The sequence below is a fragment of the Microcaecilia unicolor genome, chromosome 6 (genome assembly GCF_901765095.1).
Source record: "Microcaecilia unicolor chromosome 6, aMicUni1.1, whole genome shotgun sequence".
Lineage (NCBI taxonomy): Eukaryota > Metazoa > Chordata > Amphibia > Gymnophiona > Siphonopidae > Microcaecilia > Microcaecilia unicolor.
The window spans coordinates 82,138,566-82,162,658 of record NC_044036.1 but is presented as its reverse complement, the minus strand read 5'-3'; the positions used below and the strand labels follow the sequence as shown (position 1 = coordinate 82,162,658).

Sequence of the window (24,093 nt, the reverse complement as noted above, 5' to 3'; positions counted from 1 at the left end):
AACAGAAGAGAGGGAGAGAGATGGTGGACACTAGGGTGGAGGGAGGCAAGAGATAGGGAGAGAAGTTGGACCCCATGGGGTGTGGAGGGAGGGGGACAGAGATACTGGATGGGAGGGCAGTTAGGAAGAGATGGTGGGATGGTGCAGAGGGAGGGAGAGTTATTAGATGGAAGGGCAGTTGTGAAGAGAAAGGGAGAGATGGTGGATGGAAGGGCATACTGGAAGAAAGAGAAAGAAGCTGGAACTGGGGATAGAAGGAAGGGAAAAGAGGGAGAAATGTTGAGTCTGGGGGTGGGAGGGATACAAGCTGAACAATGGGATGGAGGGAGGAAAAAGACGCTACATCAAAGGGGAGGGAAGAAGAACAGAAAAGAGAAGGGGTAATGTTGGACCATGGGGTAGGGAGAGAGAGGAGGAGAGATGGACCCATGGGGGGGGGGGGGGGGGGGGGGGGGGCGGCAGGCGGGAAGAGAGATGAGAGATGCAAGAGGGTGAAGGGAAAGGGACAGGGAGATGTAGCCCACCACAGTCTAATTGCCTGACAAGAGTGGAGAGAGGGAAGGGAGATTCTGGAAATGGTGGCACCATGTGGGAGAAGTCAAAGGGGGGTGGAAAGAAGGTGAGTGAGAGGTGAATAGTGAGTATAGAGGTAGAAATGTGGTAATGTGGAGTAAATAGAAGGAAATAGAAGGCTGGGAAAAAAGAGCGAGATAGAAATTGGGAGAGCTAGGGACAGAGGAGATGGAAGATTGATAGGTAGCTGAAAATTAAAACGAAGGGTGTGAGAGGGACATTTGAGTGGACAGAGGCAGAAAAGGAAAAAAAATAGAGGAAATGGCTGAAAGGGGAAAACCAATATGTTAGAGACCGTTGTAATGAGGGAATGGAACAAGAAAGGAGAAAATAAAAATGGACAGCAGACACTAGAAAGAGAATCTGCAGAAGACAGACAAGAAAGCAGAAAAAGAAACTGGGACAAAGATGATGGAAAAAACAAAATGTCTAGACAACAAAGGTAGAAAAAACAACTGGAATATGGTTAGTATTGCAGATGGTTTTTGTATTGCATTCTGTGGCATAGCCAGATGGCTGATTTGGGGGGTGGGGGGGGCTTGAGCCCAAAGTTGGTGGGCACTAAATTTTCTCCCCACCTGAATGCAAAATATAAATACTTGAGCTGGTGAAGGTCCACCAAATCCCACCAACTGAAGACCTCCTTCTCCAGTCTGGGAGCCAGAAATCTCCAAGATCTGCAGCTGGAGGCAATACCTCCAAATTGCCAGTGCCTCACCACCACCACGCATGTTCGGATTTCGTGAATGTGTTATAGACGAGCAGGTGTTGTGGGGGGGGGGGGTGGCAGCAGCAGCTCTGAAATACTGCTGCTAGCTAAAGAGCTTGGAAAGTTCTGGTCCCTGGATGTGAGGAGGGGAAGGAGGTGGTCATCAGCTGGTGAGGATTGGGGAACCCCACCAGCCACAGCAAGGGAGACGTTAATTTTTTTCGGGGGGGGGGGGTGTCTAAGTCCTCCCCTCTTTGTGGTTATGCCACCGATTGTGTTCAGTACAAAATGAAATACATTTCTGTTTTTATTTTTCTAGTGTTGCAGTACTTGCCGAGTTTAACTTCTTGGAATTCCTAGTTCCATTTTGATGTTCATATTTCTAATTTGTGATCCCTTGTTCTGTATTTGGTGAAAGTCTTTGTTTTGCGCGTGAAGAAGTCATTTCAGGTTGTTTTATGTGTGGTAGTAATGATGGGTGGGGATATCGAGGGAGGGGGCAGGGAGGAAAAGGGCTTGGGTACCCCCCTCCTTAATTTCTGCCCTGAGTCTTATGCTGAAGAAGTCTGCTCACAATGTATACTGGCCTATTGTGCCAATATATATATGCTAAGAGGCCATAAGACTGACTTGTCAGTGCCACTTTCTTTATGTAGTCTCTGATGGTCTAGATTGACTGGAAACAGCTGCATATATTCTCTGCTCATATCCAGCAGACCGCCAAAACCTGTCGTTTCTTTCTTTACAACATCCGTAAAATCCGCCCCTTTCTTTCCGAGCACTCTACCAAAACCCTCATCCACACCCTTGTCACCTCTCGTTTAGACTACTGCAATCTGCTTCTTGCTGGCCTCCCACTTAGTCACCTCTCCCCTCTCCAGTCGGTTCAAAATTCTGCTGCCCGTCTCATCTTCCGCCAGGGTCGCTTTACTCATACTACCCCTCTCCTCAAGACCCTTCACTGGCTCCCTATCCGTTTTCGCATCCTGTTCAAACTTCTTCTACTAACCTATAAATGTATTCACTCTGCTGCTCCCCAGTATCTCTCCACACTCATCCTTCCCTACACCCCTTCCCGTGCACTCCGCTCCATGGATAAATCCTTCTTATCTGTTCCCTTCTCCACTACTGCCAACTCCAGACTTCGTGCCTTCTGTCTCACTGCACCCTACGCCTGGAATAAACTTCCTGAGCCCCTACGTCTTGCCCCATCCTTGGCCACCTTTAAATCTAGACTGAAAGCCCACCTCTTTAACATTGCTTTTGACTCGTAACCACTCGCCTCCACCTACCCTCCTCTCTTCCTTCCCGTTCACATTAATTGATTTGATTTGCTTACTTTATTTATTTTTTGTCTATTAGATTGTAAGCTCTTTGAGCAGGGACTGTCTTTCTTCTATGTTTGTGCAGCGCTGCGTATGCCTTGTAGCGCTATAGAAATGCTAAATAGTAGTATAGTAGTAGTAGTCGCTCAGGAAAAGCTCCTTATCAGGCATCAAGCCATGATGTCGTTTTTCCAGCAGTTTGGAAGTAAACTTAAGGGACGTCTTCACCTAACATGAACCTTAAGGGGACTGAACAACAGACCTCGGTCCAGTCCCATTTGCAGAAACCTGAATATAAAGAGAGACATCTAATGCCTCATTGAGAAACCCTAAGCCACACACCAGGATTCACAGACTCACCAAACTCACACATAATCCAGAGAAGGCAACACTTTCCTTACTCTCAGAAAACTATCAATACTACTGCAGCAGACTAACTCCTCTGCACTAAAAGCTGCCTCTCAGGAGCCAGGCTGTAAGCCAAAAGGGGTCTATGTACTCTATCAAAACTGATCTTTGCCTCAACAGACCTGTGAGACATGAATGTAGAGAGGTTCCTCCACCATTAGTCTTACCAGGCCAGCAAACCAAGGTCACCAAGCTCACTAGAATAACTCGACCTGGATGCCTGGCAATCCTGCACAGTACTTGGACTTGGCCAATTAGTTGTCACGGTGGAAATGCACGAGGTCTCCCCAAGGCTACGGATGTAATAGCACATCTAACTCTAGCATGGTACTCTTTCCTGCAAATGAATAAAGTTGGCCACCTTCACATTGTGACAGGATGCTATCAAATCGAGATCTGGCAGGCCCCATCAATCTACTATCATCTAGAACATCAGTGTTCCCATTTCCCATGCATCTGACTGACAAAATCCATCTGCACACCATACACTTGAACAAGGTGAGTTGCACACAAGGACCAAACACAAATCTTGGTCTACCAATGTAGGAGCAACACTATCACTGCTACTTGAACACTTGATACTGCCCTGTTGGTTGAGATAGGCACGGCTGTGGCACTGTCTGATATGACTCAGATTGACCATCCTACCACCAGTAGGAGAAACTTCATCAGGCTAAGCATGCCATCCTAGCCTCCAAGGAATTGACTGTCCAGACTGCTTCCTTTAGTGACAACTGCATCTGCATCACCTAGCTTTAACAGTGTGCTCCCCAGCCAGAGAGACTGAAACCCATTGTGACCACCACCCAGGAGCAGAAGAGTTGGCAGCCATAACCATACTAGCTCTCTACAAACCATTTGCTAGTTGGGGATCACAACCCACTTGTCTGGACTGGTCTAGCAGGATAAGGAAACAGCACTTATTCTTAGAGAAGACCTTTAATACCTTGTTTTTAATGGGTTCTAAATAGAAAGAAATACATTAAAATATATTCTCTCCCCAGCCATCAGATTCCACCTCCCACTCCCCACCCCCTCCACTACAGCCTGTCTCATCAACCATTCAACCACCTCTCACCTAACTGTCTACCCCACCCACCAGTGCATCTCTCTTTTTGCTTTATCATTTTTAGTCTCTATCAGTGCTGCCCTGAACAGCTAATTCCTTCTGGCATCACATGGATATCTCTTTTAGCCATACAATACCTGTATTTCTGCACTGATCTTCTAAGACAAACTGAGGGAATACAGGCACCATATCACTTGACTCATGCTCAGAACCCATGCAGTACCAGTAAGCATTAGCTGTTCTGTAGGGAGAGCCAGAAGAGATTGCAAGAGACAAAAGAAGGCTGGGGGTGGGGGCCAGGAGACACAAGTGTACACAAAGACCCCAGCATCTTACTGTACTTTGCCTTTTCTCCCTTGGCCTAGGTGGAGGTGCCCAAATTATACACGAGTATGTTAAACTCTGTAAAGGAGGGAAATTCTATGTCAATTCTGCATAACTTCCCTAGGTGAAAAAGCGAGTTCTGAAGATATCCAGATAAAGACAAGCAGATATCCATGCTATACCTTGCTGGCAACTTGGTTTTCCATGATCTTATTCTGCAGCGTCTGTACATGGAGCTCTGCTGTCTGCAACTCAGTTATATACTGGTCAGCTGCTGTCTCATACTGGTTCCGGCGGTGATGCTGCGTCTCTGTCAGATTCTGGGAACAGAATGGGCCCCGTTACAATAGTCTCTTACATCACCATTTTAATTCCTGCTGAGCCTATTAGACAAATAATTGAGGAGGTTGACACCAAGCCAGCTTCACTGAACGCAAGCCACTTCTAAGTGCCTGACAATCATCTCTAAAGTGGTGATCCAGAGAAAGGAAAACACTGCAATCAAATTTTCAGTACAAAAGATTCTTCCCAATCCCAAATAAAATCATTGGTTTAAAATCCTGTGCCCTGCAGCCAATCAATTTGATCATGCTCACCTATGTTTTAAATTTCTATTTCATTTTACAGTTATTTACTGTTGCACTAGAACTGTTTGTTGGTAAGTCTTTCATATTTCACCATGGTCAGTAAAGAAAAGTCCTGTCTTTGAGGGTGATGATGTTTATTTGTTTTAGTCTGAGGCAGTATGCATGCCTTACTGTGTGTGCATGGAAATTGGAGAAATGATGATGTCCTGCAGAACCTTATATTTCATTGCTTTGGAGTTATGTATCATCTGCCTCATCCTTACAAGTGCTTGGGAAAGGGAATGGGACTTATATACCGCCTTTCTGTGGTTTTACCAACTACATTCAAAGCGGTTTACATATTATATACAGTGGTGGAAATAAGTATTTGATCCCTTGCTGATTTTGTAAGTTTGCCCACTGACAAAGACATGAGCAGCCCATAATTGAAGGGTAGGTTATTGGTAACAGTGAGAGATAGCACATCACAAATTAAATCCGGAAAATCACATTGTGGAAAGTATATGAATTTATTTGCATTCTGCAGAGGGAAATAAGTATTTAATCCCTCTGGCAAACAAGACCTAATACTTGGTGGCAAAACCCTTGTTGGCAAGCACAGCGGTCAGACGTCTTCTGTAGTTGATGATGAGGTTTGCACACATGTCAGGAGGAATTTTGGTCCACTCCTCTTTGCAGATCATCTCTAAATCATTAAGAGTTCTGGGCTGTCGCTTGGCAACTCGCAGCTTCAGCTCCCTCCATAAGTTTTCAATGGGATTAAGGTCTGGTGACTGGCTAGGCCACTCCATGACCCTAATGTGCTTCTTCCTGAGCCACTCCTTTGTTGCCTTGGCTGTATGTTTTGGGTCATTGTCGTGCTGGAAGACCCAGCCACGACCCATTTTTAAGGCCCTGGCGGAGGGAAGGAGGTTGTCACTCAGAATTGTACGGTACACGGCCCCATCCATTCTCCCATTGATGCGGTGAAGTAGTCCTGTGCCCTTAGCAGAGAAACACCCCCAAAATATAACATTTCCACCTCCATGCTTGACAGTGGGGACGGTGTTCTTTGGGTGATAGGCAGCATTTCTCTTCCTCCAAACACGGTGAGTTGAGTTCATGCCAAAGAGCTCAATTTTTGTCTCATCTGACCACAGCACCTTCTCCCAATCACTCTCGGCATCATCCAGGTGTTCACTGGCAAACTTCAGACGGGCCGTCACATGTGCCTTCCGGAGCAGGGGGACCTTGCGGGCACTGCAGGATTGCAATCCGTTATGTCGTAATGTGTTACCAATGGTTTTCGTGGTGACAGTGGTCCCAGCTGCCTTGAGATCATTGACAAGTTCCCCCCTTGTAGTTGTAGGTTGATTTCTAACCTTCCTCATGATCAAGGATACCCCACGAGGTGAGATTTTGCGTGGAGCCCCAGATCTTTGTCGATTGACAGTCATTTTGTACTTCTTCCATTTTCTTACTATGGCACCAACAGTTGTCTCCTTCTCGCCCAGCGTCTTACTGATGGTTTTGTAGCCCATTCCAGCCTTGTGCAGGTGTATGATCTTGTCCCTGACATCCTTAGACAGCTCCTTGCTCTTGGCCATTTTGTAGAGGTTAGAGTCTGACTGATTCACTGAGTCTGTGGACAGGTGTCTTTCATACAGGTGACCATTGCCGACAGCTGTCTGTCATGCAGGTAACGAGTTGATTTGGAGCATCTACCTGGTCTGTAGGGGCCAGATCTCTTACTGGTTGGTGGGGGATCAAATACTTATTTCCCTCTGCAGAATGCAAATAAATTCATATACTTTCCACAATGTGATTTTCCGGATTTAATTTGTGATGTGCTATCTCTCACTGTTACCAATAACCTACCCTTCAATTATGGGCTGCTCATGTCTTTGTCAGTGGGCAAACTTACAAAATCAGCAAGGGATCAAATACTTATTTCCACCACTGTACAAGTACTTATTTGTACCTGGGACAATGGAGGATTAAGTGACTTGCCCAGAGTCACAAGGAGCTGCAGTGGGAATTGAACCCAGTTACCTAGGATCAGAATCCGCTGCACTACCCACTAGCTATAAAACTACTTAAAATTAAGGTAAACAGCAGCAGCTTGGTACATTGTCACTCAATGAAACCAATTAAACCATTAGCCTATGCACTGCTTAACAGGAAAGCTTTGAAAAAGGGATAGAAAACCAAGAAGTAGTTAATCTCTCTAAAAAGATAGATCGCTAATAGTCAGAATGATGGAAACAGCCAAAAGTTAAACAAATCCCACACCACACAAAAAAAGGCACCTAACCCTGTAATTAAAACAATGTAACTATTATCCTAAAAATTATTCTTGTAACGGAGGAAGTGACGTCACGCAGCCGAATGGACGCTTGATCCTCTCGCTCCGCGATCCCCCGCTGATTAAACTGCAGAAATCGCGTTGTAAACCACTTTGATTTGCTGGAAAGGCATTGGCACGAGGGTGAGAAGTTCCCAAAGCCATGAGCAAGAAAAATATTGCTCCCCCGCGAGATAATGAGCGACTATCTACGAGACAGGTGACGCGAGGCCTGTCCCAACCAGCTTCCCCAAAACCACGAGGCTCGCAAATGGTCGAGTCGGAAGGACCCTGTACCCGCGGCGACGCTAGCGATACTGTTCCGATACCAGCCCTGCCCGATGAACTGACAAAATGCCTTGAAGCAATCCGGGCAGAAATTCGGGCTTCCAAAGATGAAATTTTGGAACACGTGGACGCCCTGAGTGTAGATCTGAGGGAGCTGGGGGGCAGGGTTGAGACGCTGGAGGAAAAAATAGACGAACAGGAAGAAAAGAACGTCGAAGTGGAGAGGAGGCTAAATAAGATGGACGAGCAGGCAGAGGAGATGCGGTTTCAGATGGACGACCTTGAAAACCGCGGGCGCAGACAAAATTTAAGATTTCGAGGAGTGCCAGAGAGCGCAGGTACGGAGGACGTACATAGAGTGGTGAAAACCCTGTGTGAGCAGCTGATGGGAGAAAGCTTTGACGCTGAAGGAATGGGTATTGATAGAGCCCACAGAGCCCTGGCAAAAAACAGAGACAACAGGCCAAGAGACATAGTGGTCAGATTCACCTCGTATGTCAGCAAAGAGCAGATTTGGCAGAAAGCCCGTCAGACATCCACATTAGAGTTCAATGGGGCGCCTATATCCATTTATCAGGATTTATCCATATTTACTCTGAATCAGAGAAGAACCATGAAACCGGTAATCGAAATCCTGATGAAAGAAAAAATTGCATATAGATGGGGTTTCCCATTTGCTCTCTGTTTTGAGCTACAAGGAGAGAGTACTCGCTGCAGAAAAATGGAAGCGGCGTGGAAACTTTTGCACGAGGCGGGATTGGCTCCGATGGAAACACCGCCTGTGGGTATAGCACCCTCTACAAAGAGCCGGTTGCAGAGGTGGAAACGTGTGGAAAAAGCAGGAAAGAGGAACGTGTATCAGACATGAATGACTATAAACTGACTTGGGTGAATACCTTGTTATATATGTTTCTCTGGTCAGTCCGGAGTAAGTTAAGAGGGGAACTCAAAAAAGTTTAAGTTTAATATGGACATGGGGTGAATACTCGTAGTGGCTTTACAGAAACTGCAGTGGGGGGGGGGGGGGGGGGGGGCGGGGTGGATTGAATGGAAGTTGGTGGAAATCTTATTTTCACCTTAAGTTTGGCTGGTGGGGTTATCTTTCTCTGGGCGCCCAGGTAGTGCTGAAAAGCACTGGTTGGTGGGTAGATGAGGGAGGGAGGGATTGGGATGGAAGGAGACGGAGTGCAGATGGGATGGGGAGTTAGAGACTATGTTCTGGGAGAAGAATGGGGGGGGGGGAGGGAGAGGGAGGGGCATGAGGGGGGGAAATATGGAGATAATTTAAACCTTTCATCAAAAGGAGGATGTGTAATGGAAAATGTAGATGGCTGACTTTAAGTTGCTTACTTACAATGTCAAAGGCCTAAATTCTCCGTATAAAAGACATGCCTTGGGGAGGGAATTACGTCTAATGCATCCACAGGTTGTATTTCTGCAAGAAACCCACTTCCTAAAATCACATGAGAAGCATTTATTTTTTAAACAATATTCAAATATGTATTTTGCTTCAGATGTGAGGGGAGCAAAAAAAAGAGGAGTGGCAATCCTGCTTCATAGAGATGTTCAGGCTCAGATTTTGCATGTGAAAAGGGATGGGGAGGGAAGATATTTGTTTTTGCATGTTCTTTTGGAGCGGGAGGAATATACGTTGGTCAATGTCTATGCCCCTAACGAGAGACAGGAGCGCTTCTTCGTGCGGCTTCATAGAGAGTTGCAGGCCTTTGTTAGAGGGAAGCTGCTGATGGCTGGAGATTTTAATGCTACCATGCAACCTGGGTTGGACCGGTCGGCTCCTCCGGCTCCAAATGATCTGAAAATTTCTCGATCCCTGAAGAATCTTGTAGATGAGATGGGGCTATATGATGTGTGGAGACTTGGACACTCTAGAGGGAGGGATTATACTTATTATTCCCAGGTGCACCTTTCCTACTCTAGATTGGATTACATATTTGTTGATAAGACTCTCTCGGAGGGGGGAGGTGAATCACATATAGGTCACATTACTATTTCGGACCATGCTCCGGTGTGGGCTGTCCTCCCTTCTTTGAGAGAGGAAACGAGGGATAAAAGATGGACCCTCAATAATTGCTTATTGCAGGACCCGGCCACTGTGGCTAAATGTACAGAAGTGTTACAAGAGTACTTTGAGCTTAATATGGACTCAGGACCGACATTGGATATAGTATGGGACGCCTTTAAGGCGGTGGCCAGAGGGTACTTTATAAAGAGGGCTGGTCAGAGGAACAGAATACACAAAGAACGGTTGGCTCAATGCATGGAGACACTTGGGGCCTTGGAGGTTAGATACAGGGCATCTGGCTCGGTGTCTGACTATCGGAGGCTCCAAGCAGTGAGATTGGAGATAGCGGGCCTGCACGAAGAAAGCCTGAAATTTGTGCAGTCACGCTTGAAACAGGTATATTATGAATCCACAAATAAACCAGGGAGACTTTTGGCTCACAAATTGAGGAAGATGAGAGCAGATAGACACATTCTGAGAGTGAAGGATGACAAGGGAAACATGCTGCACACTTCAGCACAGATTAGGGAAAGATTTGCAAAATACTATGAATCTCTATATTCGGAGGATGCTGCTGTACAGACAGGGGAAATAGATGACTATTTAAATGACAAGGATCTGACAGTGTTGACAGAACAACAAAAGAGGGATTTGGAAGCCCCGATTCAGGTGGCTGAGGTGACCCAGGTTATCAAATCCTTGCCAACAGGGAAGGTGCCTGGCCTAGACGGATTCACCAATGAATTCTTTAAAACATTTGGAGGGATATTGGCCCCATATCTTACGCTAGTTATTAACTCAGTGAGAGCAGGTGCCCAGCTCCCTAAGACCATGATGGAGGCGTGGGTAGCAATCATACCAAAACCGGACAAAGATAAAACGGAATGTGCTGCATATAGACCAATATCAATACTTAACACAGACGTAAAAATTTTGGCAAAGGTGCTAGCGAACCGACTGGGCGGGGTGCTCCCATGCCTGATCCATCCAGATCAAGTTGGATTTGTGGCTAATAGACAGGCAGGGGACAATATACGAAGAACGTTGGACTTAGTGTATCAGGTACAAAAGAAAGCTTGCCCGATGGTGCTGTTAGGCCTAGACGCAGAAAAAGCTTTTGACCGGGTACATTGGGGCTACCTGGACAAAGTCCTCCAAAGAGTGGGGATTGGACAGCTTTATAGATCTTGGGTCCGAGCGCTTTACACATCCCCACGGGCGTGTGTGAGGGTTAATGGTGGGCATTCAGCGGCATTTCAGCTGGGGCGAGGTACACGTCAGGGCTGCCCGTTGTCCCCTCTCTTGTTTGCATTGGCGATTGAGCCACTGGCAGCGGCTATACGGGAGAATGTGGACATAGAGGGGGTCAATGTGGGAGGACAGGAATACAAAATTGCGTTATTTGCTGACGATGTGCTTTTGTCATTGACCAAACCGTTGATATCCTTTCCAAATGTCATGAGAGAAATAGAGAGGTACACTAGAGTGTCTGGATATAAACTTAATGCCAGTAAGTCGATTGGCCTGGCGGTGGGAGTCCCGAGGGATCTATTAGAGACGTTGAAAAAATCCTTTGCTTTCAAATGGGAGGAGCGAGCAATAAGATATTTGGGGGTGCAAATTCCGCATGACCTGTCCGAGGTGTTTGCAGTTAATTATCCGGCCCTCCAGAAAGCAGTAAGGCGGGATTTGGAACGATGGATGCCAATGGGATTGTCCTGGATGGGGCGAATAGCAGCACTTAAAATGAATGTCTTACCTAGGTTGTTATATTTGTTTCAGGTACTCCCACTCAGATTGCCGAGACAATTTTTGTCCGGGCTCCAGGACAGTTTGGTCCGATTCGTCTGGAACAATAAAAGACCACGCTTACCTAGGGCTTTCTTATATAAAAGTAAGAGGGATGGGGGTCTGGGGGTTCCCAATCTATTAGGGTACTATTGTGCAGCACAGTCGAGAGCAGCAGTGGAATGGTTCCGGAAGGAAGAACATAAAATATGGGTGAATATAGAACAAACATTGATCGGGTCTCGAGCATTAGGGCATCTAATGTGGTTACCAGGTAAACACAGAGGGCAGGTAGATAAATTTCCACCAACTGTTCAAGCCACATTCCATTATTGGGACTGCATGTTTAGGGAGCGTCAGCCCCTAGTGTCTGGGTTGACACCCATAGTGGACAACCCGAGGTTTAGACCGGGAATGGGGAGTACTACATTTCGAAGGTGGGCTACATTGGGGCTAGACTTGTGTGGGCAACTGCATGTAGGAACTGACATGATACCATTTGATAGATTGGTAGAAGATTATGGACTTAGGCTGGATGACAGATACGCATACATACAAATACAACACTTTTTACAGGGTCCTAATTATGTAGAATGTATGAAAAGAGAAACACACCCCCTGGAAGAGGTATGTGTACAGACGAGGACCACGCGGGGTATGATTACTCACCTGTATGAATTCTACGGGACGCACATTAGGCCATATACACTGCACAGACAGAGGTGGGAACAAGAACTTAGTTTTACCATGCCGGAGCTGGACTGGATCAGGCTTGAGAGGACGATCTTGAGATCCTCTCGGGCGGTAGCTGTAAAGGAAAATGCTATTAAGGTATTCTATAGATGGTATCTCACTCCACAGAGATTACACCACATGTACGCGCATGTCTCGAAAGATTGTTGGAGAAAGTGTGGTGGAGTGGGCACTATGGGACACATTTGGTGGACCTGTCCAAAGGCGCAGGCCTACTGGAAAAGTGTGCAGTCAAGACTTCAAACCTGGACGGGAAGAGCTGTGCAGTGGCATCCTGCGATTTTCATTCTGGGCCGGAGGCCGGATGGTCTTACGGCTGGTCAGTGGGCTCTAGTGAGGGGATCCTTGCATGCTGCTCGCATAAACTTGGCACAGCAGTGGAAGGGGGAGCGGGTTCCCTCACTGCAGTCCTGGATTACGAAATTAAGATATATCTGTGATATGGAGAGGTTGACAGCTGTTAAGCATCATTCTTTGCCCAAGTGGGAAAAAGTTTGGAAATCCTTTTTGAGTGCATGTGCTTGATGGAGGGTATTAGATTGAAGAGAGAGGAGGGATGGGGAGGGTGGGATAGGGGTAAGAGGGAGGGTTGGGTTGGGTTAGGGGGATGGATACTTAATAAAAAATCAAAAAATTTTTGAAGTGTCAATACAATCCAACTATAATGGCTGCAGGACTTTCTTTTCTGTTTACACAGTGAAAAATTTGATACTTGTAGGAATATGTGTTAAGTTGTCTTGAAAAATATGCTCGTTTATTGTTCTGTATCACCATTATGCAATAAAAACTTCTATAAATAAAAAAAAAAAAATTATTCTTGTAACAACTCTCGAGTCCAGATGTGACGTAGTGTACAGAAAACAGTATTAGAAGAATGCAAGTTACTTTATGCTTCAGTTTTGGAAATCTGAGGGCTGACTTAAGGTTGCCAAGAAATCTTGCCACTGTCCTGCAAAATGGGTTATGGCAGGCCCTTCTACATTCAAGCCTGCTAGAGCAAAACATTAAGGAACAGCTTATTTACCCATAGAAGGGCAAAATTGTTAGGATAAAGAAAAAGTAAAAGGTTTTGCCCACTGCTGTTAGAAAAGAAAGTTTTATTATAGCCCAGAGTTCAGAGGAGAGCTTCTCCAGTGTAGGAATGAAACAATACCACTTTCAGATCAGTTATTTGAACTAAGAACAAGGGCTAAATGGTTGATTAAGCACCACACTAATGTTCTTCAAGACAGACGGCAAATCAAATGACCTAAAAGCTAAAGGCTAGGCAAAAGTCCCTTGTACAGACGGGGTGTGCATCATGAGTGCACAGTTTGTTCAGGTATACTCGGGTATAAATGATTTGCACACACTTTACATGTATGCACCAAGAAGAACAATCTATTTGTGTGCTTGAAGTGCTAGCATATACACAATTTGCACATAAAGAACAAATAGGTGGAAAACACAAAATAATGCCTGAAAATTGAAAATGTGTTTAGAACAAGCTATGCATACACCTACTGTACAGGTCTGTGAATCGTACTGATAAGTAGAATGATGAAGAGGGACTTCAAGCCAAACTCGTAACAGGTGGAGAAGAAAAAGAACAGGAAGATCAGAAATTGAAAACCGAACTTTCACTTTCACTTAAATAGCCCCACCTGATAGTCTCAAAAGAATTAATGGGAATTTAAGACACATCCTCATACAAAGCACAAATACAAACATTAAGCTTATCATAGTCAGACCAAGACAGGTACTGGGGAGAATGCTCACAGAGATCAGATCAGTCGCTAACCTTAAGTAATCTCCTGGAATCATCTGCCAGCAGAAAAGCATTAAGATTATGAATCTTAACCTCAGTCTTTGCTAGTGTCTTGATTGTGGCTCCCCAATCTTTACAAGGCCAAGGCACACCACCCTCTGGGGAAGAAGTGTCGGATATGGAAGAATAAACTTATGGCCAAAAGAAAAAAGTCCTACTAGAGACTGAAGACATTCAGAAGAAAGGCTCAGGTGGAGGAAGTGGTAGAGCAGTGTGCATTGTGTGTTAAAGCAGGGCTAAACTAACCATGCCATATATGCTGCCTGTTAATTCCCACAGGGAATCATGCTGTATCTAGGAAGGAGAAAAGTATGTGAAATGGTGTATGATTATGAAGGAGCTTCTGCACATTCAAACACTACCACAAGTGTCTCTTCTTGTGAGATTCTAAGAACAGAGCCCAATACTGGTCTGGACTTGAGAACCAGGCAGCAGTTAATCATTTCTGCGAAATTAGGTCAATATTCTTAGGGACCTGGAGGGAAATTTAGAGGTTTTTTAAATATATTTTTATACCTAATTTTTTCAGATTTGTAGCTCTGACCTACATCTCTCCAGTCTTTCTCCCCAATACATCCTTCTTATGCCTTAGCAGCCATATCGCTGCTGATTCACCTTCTGGCCTTGAGGTTACCACTACTGCTCCCAACATTACCTCCTCTTTCTTGTGAAAGGCACTAAATGTTAGGTACCAAGGCTGGTCAGCCATATTAGCAATTAGAGGAATTTTGGTTTTGGTGCCAAAACTGGCCCAAAATCTGAATTTGGCCTTGTTTTAGTAAAAAATGCCAACACATTTTTGGCTGAAGCCAAAACTTTGTACCGTGTCCTGTAGTCTCCGTCCCCAAACAGAAGGAGCACCTACTCCCTCCTCCCTTCCCATGAACAGAAGGAGCCCTCTTGGGCCTACATTCCAATTGCTGGTAGTCTAATGTAATCGGGACAGCAGCAATCCTCAATTGTGGCAGCCATTTTGACAGAGACAGCAATGGCAGGAGCTACTGGGGATCGATCTGTCTTGATCATGCCACTAGACCACCAATGACTGGAAAGTAGGCCTGGGAGGGAGTGAGGGGCTGCTCCTATATAGGGGGCTGGGAAAAGCACAGATGTAGGGCAGTATTATTATTATTAGCATTTGTGCAGTAAAGCTCAGTTTTGGCTTTAGTCACATTCTACTAGGAATGCATAAATATGACCTGCAAACCCAGTGAATGGAGAAAAATTTCTAGGTATAAAGATTTATGCTTTCTTTATACATTGTTGCAAAGAACCACCAGCGGTAGTTCTCCTCACTCAGGTTTTATTAAGGAAAGTAGCTTGCCCTCCATGTGATTGCTGACTACTCCATCTATTTGGTTGGCTACTTTGATATCCAGTAGTTTTTAGAATGCTCAGCTCAGATCTTCAAGTAGTTAATAGAGTAATCAGGGACCTCTCACCATTAATGTAAAATTTTGTAACTGTGTATATTGGAATTGGAACTAAAAATTAATTGTTTTTTTTAAAGTCAGGATTGGAAACTGTGTCCTAAGGTGCTGAAATTCTACACATAAATTTCATAACTGGAAGATTATGAATTGCTGCTAGGTTAATATTTTTGGCTAGAAGGTCCAACTTGGCATCTTTGGTGTTAAAGGACCTGCACTGGTTGCCTGTAGAGGCAAGAGTGCGGTTTAAACTTTGTACTTCAGCTTTTAAAATTAATGTATGGAAATGCTTCATTATATTTGACTGACTGGGTGATGTTTCTCTCCAATGCAGTTATTAGCAGAACTCGCAATCAAATGCTACTCAGTTTTCCTTCAGTTAAACAAGTCAAACGATGACTAATGTTCGACTCTTCGATATATTATCAGATAGCATCAGTGTGGAATTCGTTACCAATGCGGATCTGTGTTTTGCAGAAGCATTTTATTTTTTGAAAGTGAAAATGCATTTTTTTAACAAATATTTTTCTTCATGTAATTATAATATTGTGGTAATTATATTTTCTGTAAATTCCAGGATTTTTATATCCGGTTATCTTGGATTTGTAATCCGCAGCTAACCGTATTTGGTATTGCGGAATATAGCACAGCATACCATAACATATAGAAAATAATCACCAAGAGCTATCAAGTGTAATCTGATAATATCTCAATAGAGTTCATATATTGCACTTAGTGCTGCTTTAATTCCAGGGAGGCTGAGACACCAGCCTACTGCTAGCTTGTTACCACAGATATAGAAAAATGTGTGCTCTGCTTCACAAATCATTTAACCATTATCTGCTTAATTTATTTTAAATTTTATACTCTTCACTGTGCTTATTTTCTGTAAATTTTTTCATGTCTGAGGAAAATGCTTTATTGACTCCTTTGGCTTTATTTTAGCCTGAAAAGATCAAAGAGAGTTGATAAAACCTGCGCTAGTGTCACTTGCACTATACTAAATAAAGCATGAACCCTTGTAAAGCTATTGATAACCCGTTACCTCATGTCAGCCTAAGAATGGAGTGGAGGAGTGGCCTAGTGGTTAGAGCACCGGTCTTGCAATCGAGGTGGCCAGTTCAAATCCCACTGCTGCTCCTTGTGATCTTGGGTAAGTCACTTAACCCTGCATTGCCTCAGGTACAAACTTAGATTGTGAGCCCTCCTGGGACAGAGAAATATCCAGTGTACCTGAATGTAACTCACCTTGAGCTACTACTGAAAAGGGTGTGAGCAAAATCTAAATAAATAAATAAGAGAACCAAAATAAAAGCACTTTGGCACTGCAGTGGAAAGGAAAAGAAATTTCAGTGAAGGCATGCTGAAATAAAACACACACTGATACTGGAGGAGTGGCCTAGTGGTTAGGGTGGTGGACTTTGATCCTGGGGAACTGAGTTTGATTCCCGGCACAGGCAGCTCCTTGTGACTCTGGGCAAGTCACTTAACCCTCCATTGCCTGCCGCATTGAGCCTACCATAAGTGGGAAAAAGTGCGGGGTACAAATGTAACTAAAAAAAAAAAAGTCTAATAGAGAGATGTGGCAGCCATGTTAGTCCACTTTTAAAGGTAATCAATAAAAATAAAACATGGAAAATAAGATGATACCTTTTTTATTGGACATAAACTTAATACATTTTTTGATTAGCTTTCGAAGGTAGCCCTCCTTCGTCAGATTGGAAATAAGCAAATGTTGGTAGATGACAGTATATATAAGTGAAACATCAAAGCATTTCAGTGACAGTCTAACAGAGGGTGGGTTAGGGGTGAGGGTGAGACAGGGAGAGTCGGGTGGATGAGGGGCAGGGAGATATGCATTGTAAGCTCTGTTGAGCAGGGACTGTCTTTTCATGTTAATTTGTACAGCGCTGCGTAAGTCTAGTAGCGCTATAGAAATGTTTAATAGTAGTAGTAGTAGTAGATAAGAGGGTGACAAAGCAGTATTTTATGGTTTATAATAGGCTAGAAAATCCAGATCTTTAAGTCCTGTCTGGTGGGTGTCAAAATATTTACTGACTCTTAGCAAGACACTTAACCCTCCATTGCCCCAGGTACAAAATAAGCACCTGTATATTGTATGTAAACCACTTTGATTGTAACCATCAAATCCCATTCCCCTAGATGAAGGGGCTCAGACGAGTATGTTCTCTGTGCGAGTTGAATCCACACCAGTGCTTTTTACTAATTCATCTCTTAAGAATTTTAAGATTGAGTTAAAAACCTGGCTCTCTGAACAAGCTTTTGGAGTAACTATCAGCGCTAGCCACCCACCTATTTTATTCTATTTTTAAATTTGTTTTTAACTGCTTTTCTATTCTTTCGATCCTTATCTTGATTTTACCTCTGTTAGTAAAGTATAACATCCATACCAAAAGTAACTGTTTTTAAATGGCGTTCCTTTCCTATTCTTACTTTTAGCCTGTACACCGCGCTCTGCTCGGCTTGTCAGAGTGGTACAGAAAGTTTCAGAAATAAATAAATGAACTGTAGTTATGAATACAGAAAACATCCATATGATTGAAAATCCCAAAGCAACATTTCTCACACAGAGCAGAGAATACACCAGAGAAAGCTGCACCAGCTTCTCCAGTGCACATATTTACAAGCATGTTGACATACCTGTGTGCAAAGTGGCATATAGTCTTCACAAATTTCTTCCCACAACTCCTGCAAATCTGTAAACTCAGGGCTCAAATCTTGAGCAACTTTAGGATTGGTTTCTAAAGTCTTGTTCAGAAAACTAAAAGCAGAACTGAGAGTGCACGAATGAGTATTAGCATCTGTAATGGTGGTGCTGGACTTCAAAGCAGGGGGAATTAATTTCACAGGGATTCGACTGCCCCGAGGGCTGTGAACGGGCCTGTAGTCCAACGTCTTAACCAGGCTAAGGGCCAGGTCTATCCTATTGCCATGCACGAGCGTATGGTTATCAGCACAGCAGTCACCCGACCCTTTGCGCACTTCATCCTCCTTCTGCAGCACAGGACCAGTATCCCCCGCCGCATGAAGTGATTCCACCGATGAGCCCGAAGACAGCTTCTCCAAGCTCTCTCCTTCCGTGACTACCCTGGGCCCAGGCAACTCCTCGTTGAACAGACTAGCTGAACAGGTAGTAGACGGCCCGCAGGAGGTGCCTCGGGCTATCTTTCTCGGCACCTTGCAGATGGCTTCATAGTCTGCGTCCGCCACCCGTAGGGCAGCGCAGGTCCGGCATCGTCTGGAGCGATGCTGTCCGGCGCTTTCCGCTGCATGGCAGTGCTGGGCCTCGGGGCCGGACTCCTCCTGCGCTGTCCAGCACTCAAAGCCCGAATAGACAAAATCCTCCTGGAGCAGAGCCGTGTACCTGGCATCTGGTAGAGCTGACATGTCCACTGTGCCGCCGCCCCCCGCTGCTTCCTCCTCCTCCTCCTCCTCCTGACCGTTATTCCTGCGGTACAGGCTGGCTACGCAGAGCTTGAGCCGCTCCTTCTCGAGGAGCAGCCGCTGCAGCCGCTCGATGGACAGGGCCTCCACCCGCGCGATGACAGCGTCGAAGCGGTAGACGCGCTCCAGCATGAACGCGCACTTGCTGCACGCGAACTCGGGCCTGCCGTCGCGAGCCACCTCCCGGCCCAGGACGTGCGACAGCAGCACCTGCAGGTTGAGGCGGGAGGCCGTGTGGAAGAGCCAGCGCCGCTGGTTGCCGCATAGCTCCCGGCCGCACACCCGGCAAGGCTCCTTCGCTCGCGGAGCCAGCATAGTCCCGGCGCCCTATTCCCCGCCCGCAGGGATGCTGCTGCTCTTACGTGGCTATCTAACGGGACCTCATAGATGAAATCTCCGCTCCGCCCTCACGGCACGCACGAGTGACTTGTTCAGCCGGCGACTTTGATTTCAGGGAGGTAGCCCGCATGCGCAGGATGCTCAAGCACGCTGGGAACCCTAGCGTCTCGCGCTGGGTAAGAAATAGAAATAAAATAAAAACAGAGAAGAGGAAAGATGATGATACCTTTTTTATTGGACTAAACACATTTTTCATTAGCTTTCAGAAGTAACTCTTCTTCTTCAGATCAGAAATGAACAAATGGTGATAAATATCAATAAATTCTCATTTCTGGTTACCTTTAAAAGCTAATCAAAAATGTATTTAGTCCAATTAAAAAAAGTTATCTTATTTTCTTTTCTCTGTTTTTGTTTTATTTCTATTTATTACCTTTAAAAGTGGACTAACACAGTTCCCACATCACTTCTCCCTATAGGGCATTTGCAGAGATGACCCATGACAATCTGTCACAGGCAGTAGCTGCTTGATGGTCCTTTATAATGAAACATGGGAACGGACCCGGGGGGGGGGCAATAGCTCTCTACCTCAAGATGCGGAAGGGGATGCAGTATAATTACTAGGGGGCAGCTTTTCAGAATGATGGGTGGTGCTAGTCTCTACATACACTACTTCACAGTGAAGGAGTTTGCTTAATATTGAGAGTGCAAAAGCACCTACCACACCCATACAGCTAGCATCTATGAGTACATTATTAATGACAAATTGTTATAAAACACTTCAGTATTTTCAGAACCTTTTGCAAGTAATCTCAAATCAAATATATTAATGGCAAGAGGCGTACTCACTCGCAAATGCGCAGTAGAGACCCTCTCTGTCCCGCCCCCGCATCAATACGTGATGACGGGGGCGAGACAGAGAGGGAACCTGTGCACCTGCGAGTGAGGGAACCGCCGTCGCCACCGCTCCCCCCCCCCCAGGGTTGCCACTACCGCTCCCCCCACCCACCCGGAGTCGTCGCCGCCGCCACCCACCCTCCACCCGGCCCGGGTACCTGGCTTCACTATTCAAACCGCTGGAACGCAGCACACAGCTCATCTGAGCTGCTGTTGGCCTTCCTTACCTGCCTGTGTCCCGCCCTCGCCGACGTTACATCACACGAGGGCGGAAAACACGCAGAGAAGAAGGAAGGCCGACGGCAGCTCAGATGAGCTGTGTGCTGCATTCCGGCAGGTTGAATAGTGAAGCCAGGTACCCGGCCCGGGTGGAGGGGTGATGGAGGGGACTCTGGGGGGGGGGGGGGAGGCGGCGGCGGCGGCGACGACGACCTATTCGGGGGGGGGCCTTTCAAACCCCCCTTCCTTTACTAGCCCGTTTTTACGGGCTCAACGGCTAGTATAATATATTGAAGTTAGGGGTTACGAATTGCTCATGTCCCTGGGCATGATGCATTAATTTAAGCATTGTCCCAGTTCAGGGCAGACTTAACAATTAGACAATTATGCAGTTGCCTAGGACTGTACTCAAAGAACCATGATTGTGTACTTTTACCTTCAGGAAGGGTGGGCAATTTTCAAATAGACCATGAGTTCTGGAAACTGCGCTCATTATGTATATATGTACATATATAAACAGAACCGGCCTGAATGGGGTGGAGGGGGGGAGAAGGGCACATAAGGCTGAAAGTTCACCTAGGGTGTCCAATACTCTTGCACTAGCGTTTTCCCACTTCCGATTAAGGGGAAAGAGGGCCGGCCCTGCCAATAAATAATTGTTCTTTTGATTATGGCCCCATTTTCACTCCTACAGATTTATGCAAATGAAGCACCACAAGAAATCTCTGCATATGACCCTGCACCCTTCTGCATCCTCTATAGGCTGCCCCTGGAGTCAACATAGCTTCTCTCTTATTAAACATAACATAGTAAATGATGACAGATAAAGACCTGTATGGTCCATCCCCCATTAACATGAGGGATTAAAACTGTTTCCTCTTCATGAGCACAAGGAATAAACTAGGTCTTCCCAAAGTTATCTTGTTGACATCACAACTAGTCAGGTTTTCAAAATATCCATAAAGAGTGTCCAGTGTATACAAATTTAATTTGTGCATACAGAGCTATCAAAAGACACAATTCCAAGAGAAAGATTTTAGGCCAGTTCTAGCAGGGCTGGCTCTACTAGTGAGTAGATGCTCAGTATATCAAATCTATGACCCCCCCCCCCCCCCCCCCCCCCCCCCCCCCCCCCCCGCCTTTACCCTTTGTGTTTTTCACTCATGGCCCTGTTTTATAGTCAGCATTTCAGCCCCTATTGATTTATGCAAATGAGCCCCACACTGAGTCTCTGCATATGGCACCACATCCTTCCTTATCATCCATGGACTGCCCCCTAGATTTCTCACAACCACTTTCTGACGCATTATGAGACATGCAGTACCAATTTCAATGGGTAAAATCAGGGACTGCAAATTCCACATTGCTTTGGAATGTAAGTTCATAACCAGAACTGGCCAAAATGTCTCCCTGTTGGAAGTGGGTAACTTAGGGGCCTTTTTACAAAGCATCGGTAAGCCCAAATGCGGGCTTACCGCATGCTAAAATGGAAGCTACCACCAGTAGTTCGGCTCAGCTGCGTACCATTTCCAGCAAGCCATAAAAAAAAATTTTTCTAGCGCAGCACTAACCCGGTGGTAATTGGGCATTGCCATGCACTGCCCAGTTACCGCTGGGTTACTGCAGGAGCCCTTACTGCCACCTCAGTGGGTGGCAGTAAGTGCTCACCGCCACATGGCCACATGGTAAAAGTTATCTTGCCACATGGCCATTGTTTTGGGGGCTTTTTACCCACTGCGGTAAAATTGGCCCTGGCGTGTGAGGGAAACAGCCCCCTCCATAACTGCAGGGCCCTTTTTCCCACAGCTTGGTAAGCCCAAAGAGTAGATCTATTCCCTTGTTACTTACACCAAGAGGTAAGCAGTGGCCTTCCCACCAAGGAAATAGCAGCATAAGAACATAACAATAACCATACTGGGTCACACTAATGGTCCATCTAGCCCAGTATCCTGTTTCTAACAGTAGCCAATCCAGGTCACAAGTACCTGGCAGAAACCCAAATAGTAGCAACATTCCATGCTATCAATCCCAGGGAAGGCACTGGCTTCCTCCATGTCTATCTCAATAGCAGACTACGAACTTTTCCTCCTGGAACTTGCCCAAACCTTTTTTAAACCCAGATACGTTTACCACTGTTACTACATCCTCTCGCAATGAGTTCCAGAGCTTAAATATTCTTTGAGTGAAAAAATATTTCCATGTAATTTAATTGAGTGTCCCCTGGTCTTTGTATTTTTTTGAAAGAGTGAAAAATTGATTCACTTTTACCTGTTCTACACCATTTGCTATGTGTAAGCCTGGGCCCCTCCACATTTGCCTCAGGGCCCCGCTCTCCACCCCTCCCAGTGCCTTCAACCAGGCTACACTTCTGATACAGATAAATAAATACTGGCAGAGAGGATAGAAAGAATTCCATGAGCCATGCTCTGCATGCTTTCCCTACTTGTGCACCTGTAGTTTAACTATAGCTACTCTCAATTTTACTCAGCTACTGGATGTTTAGCACAGCTTAGAGGGAACACTACTCTCCCTGTACAAGCACCACTCTTAAAAAAAGGGGGGGGAGGCAATAGGAAAAGACTCCTTCTCTCTCTACCAGCTGCCTCCCCCAGTATCTCTGTTACTTATGGTTATTATGCACACTGAACACACTAAATGGAATTATATACCAAAAATAATCTAAATAATGCACAGGAAAATAATACAACATATTAATACTTGAGTATTCTGGAAACATATGCAGGTACTTTAACATGTGGCTCTCAGTCAGCCCTAGCTCCCCAGTCCAGCATCTTCGGTAGCACTGTAACAGAAATCCTGTGGTTACTGGCAACCATAATATAATTTACCAATCAATATTTCTGGTAGTTTGCCAAGTGGTCACAAGGCTTCAGCTCTGCTAGTCTTTAGTTTACTGTTGAGCTACCAAACATTAGGTATAGCTAATATGGATAATATGTATTATCTGTATTAGCTGTACCTAATGGTTAGAGCAGCAGACTGAGAACCAGGGAAGCCAGGTTTCTTGAGATCTTGGACAAATCAATTAACCCTCCATTGCCTCAGGTAGAAAACCTAAATTGTAAGCCCTCCAGGGACAGGAAAATACCTACTGTACCTGAATGTAACTTGCCTTGAGCAGTCAGGGGCGTAGCCAGACAACAGATTTTAGGTGGTCCTAGGCAAGATGTGGGTGGGCCCCAAGTGTTCTCCCCTTCACCTACCACCCAAAAAAAATCTCAGCTGGTGGGAAAACGCTTCTTTCCACCTTGGCAGTCTGCAGCAGGCATGCGCTGAAAACTGAGCGTGCACAGGTGCCGGTATCGTGGAGAATAGCGTTTTCATTACCATCAGAGGGAAGTCTTCAGCTGACGGAGTATGGGATCCCCACCAGCTACCGCTAAACGTGTGCTACTGTTGGGTGGGCCTGAGCCCTAATTGGGTGGGCCCCAGCCCACCCAGGCCCACCTGTGGCTACGCCACTGCTTGAGCTACTACTGAGAAATGTGTGACCTAAATCCAAATCCAAAATCCAATGGCAGATATACTATGAAGTAATGCAAAATGCTACAAATGTCACTCAGGACCTACAGGGCAATTATATCATACCATAATAGCAGTAACTTCCATGACAAGAACCTACCTAGGAAAGGCAGCACCATAAACACTGCATTGGGTACTAGAACATCAATAAACCTACTGGAAAACTAAATAATCCACATTAGTACAGATCAATCCTGCATAGTCAATGATAACAGAAAACAATGTC

At 45.4% G+C, this 24,093-nt stretch overlaps 1 protein-coding gene across 6 annotated transcripts in view; it reads right to left on the bottom strand.

Moving 5' to 3' along the window:
* PDE4DIP (phosphodiesterase 4D interacting protein) overlaps positions 1 to 24,093 on the bottom strand; it is a 310,072-nt gene that overhangs the window by 176,660 nt on the left and 109,319 nt on the right. For 3 of the 6 annotated variants that reach the window (XM_030207589.1, XM_030207590.1, XM_030207592.1), the window contains exons 1-2: positions 18,069 to 19,278; positions 4,591 to 4,728 (exon numbers count right to left, since the gene is read on the bottom strand). In XM_030207589.1, coding sequence (XP_030063449.1) covers positions 4,591 to 4,728; positions 18,069 to 19,187 — 1,257 coding nt within the window. In that variant the 5' untranslated portion in view covers positions 19,188 to 19,278. Of the gene's footprint in view, positions 1 to 4,590; positions 4,729 to 18,068; positions 19,281 to 24,093 lie in introns of those variants that run through there. The other 3 variants (XM_030207593.1, XM_030207594.1, XM_030207591.1) reach the window with 2 other exon arrangements.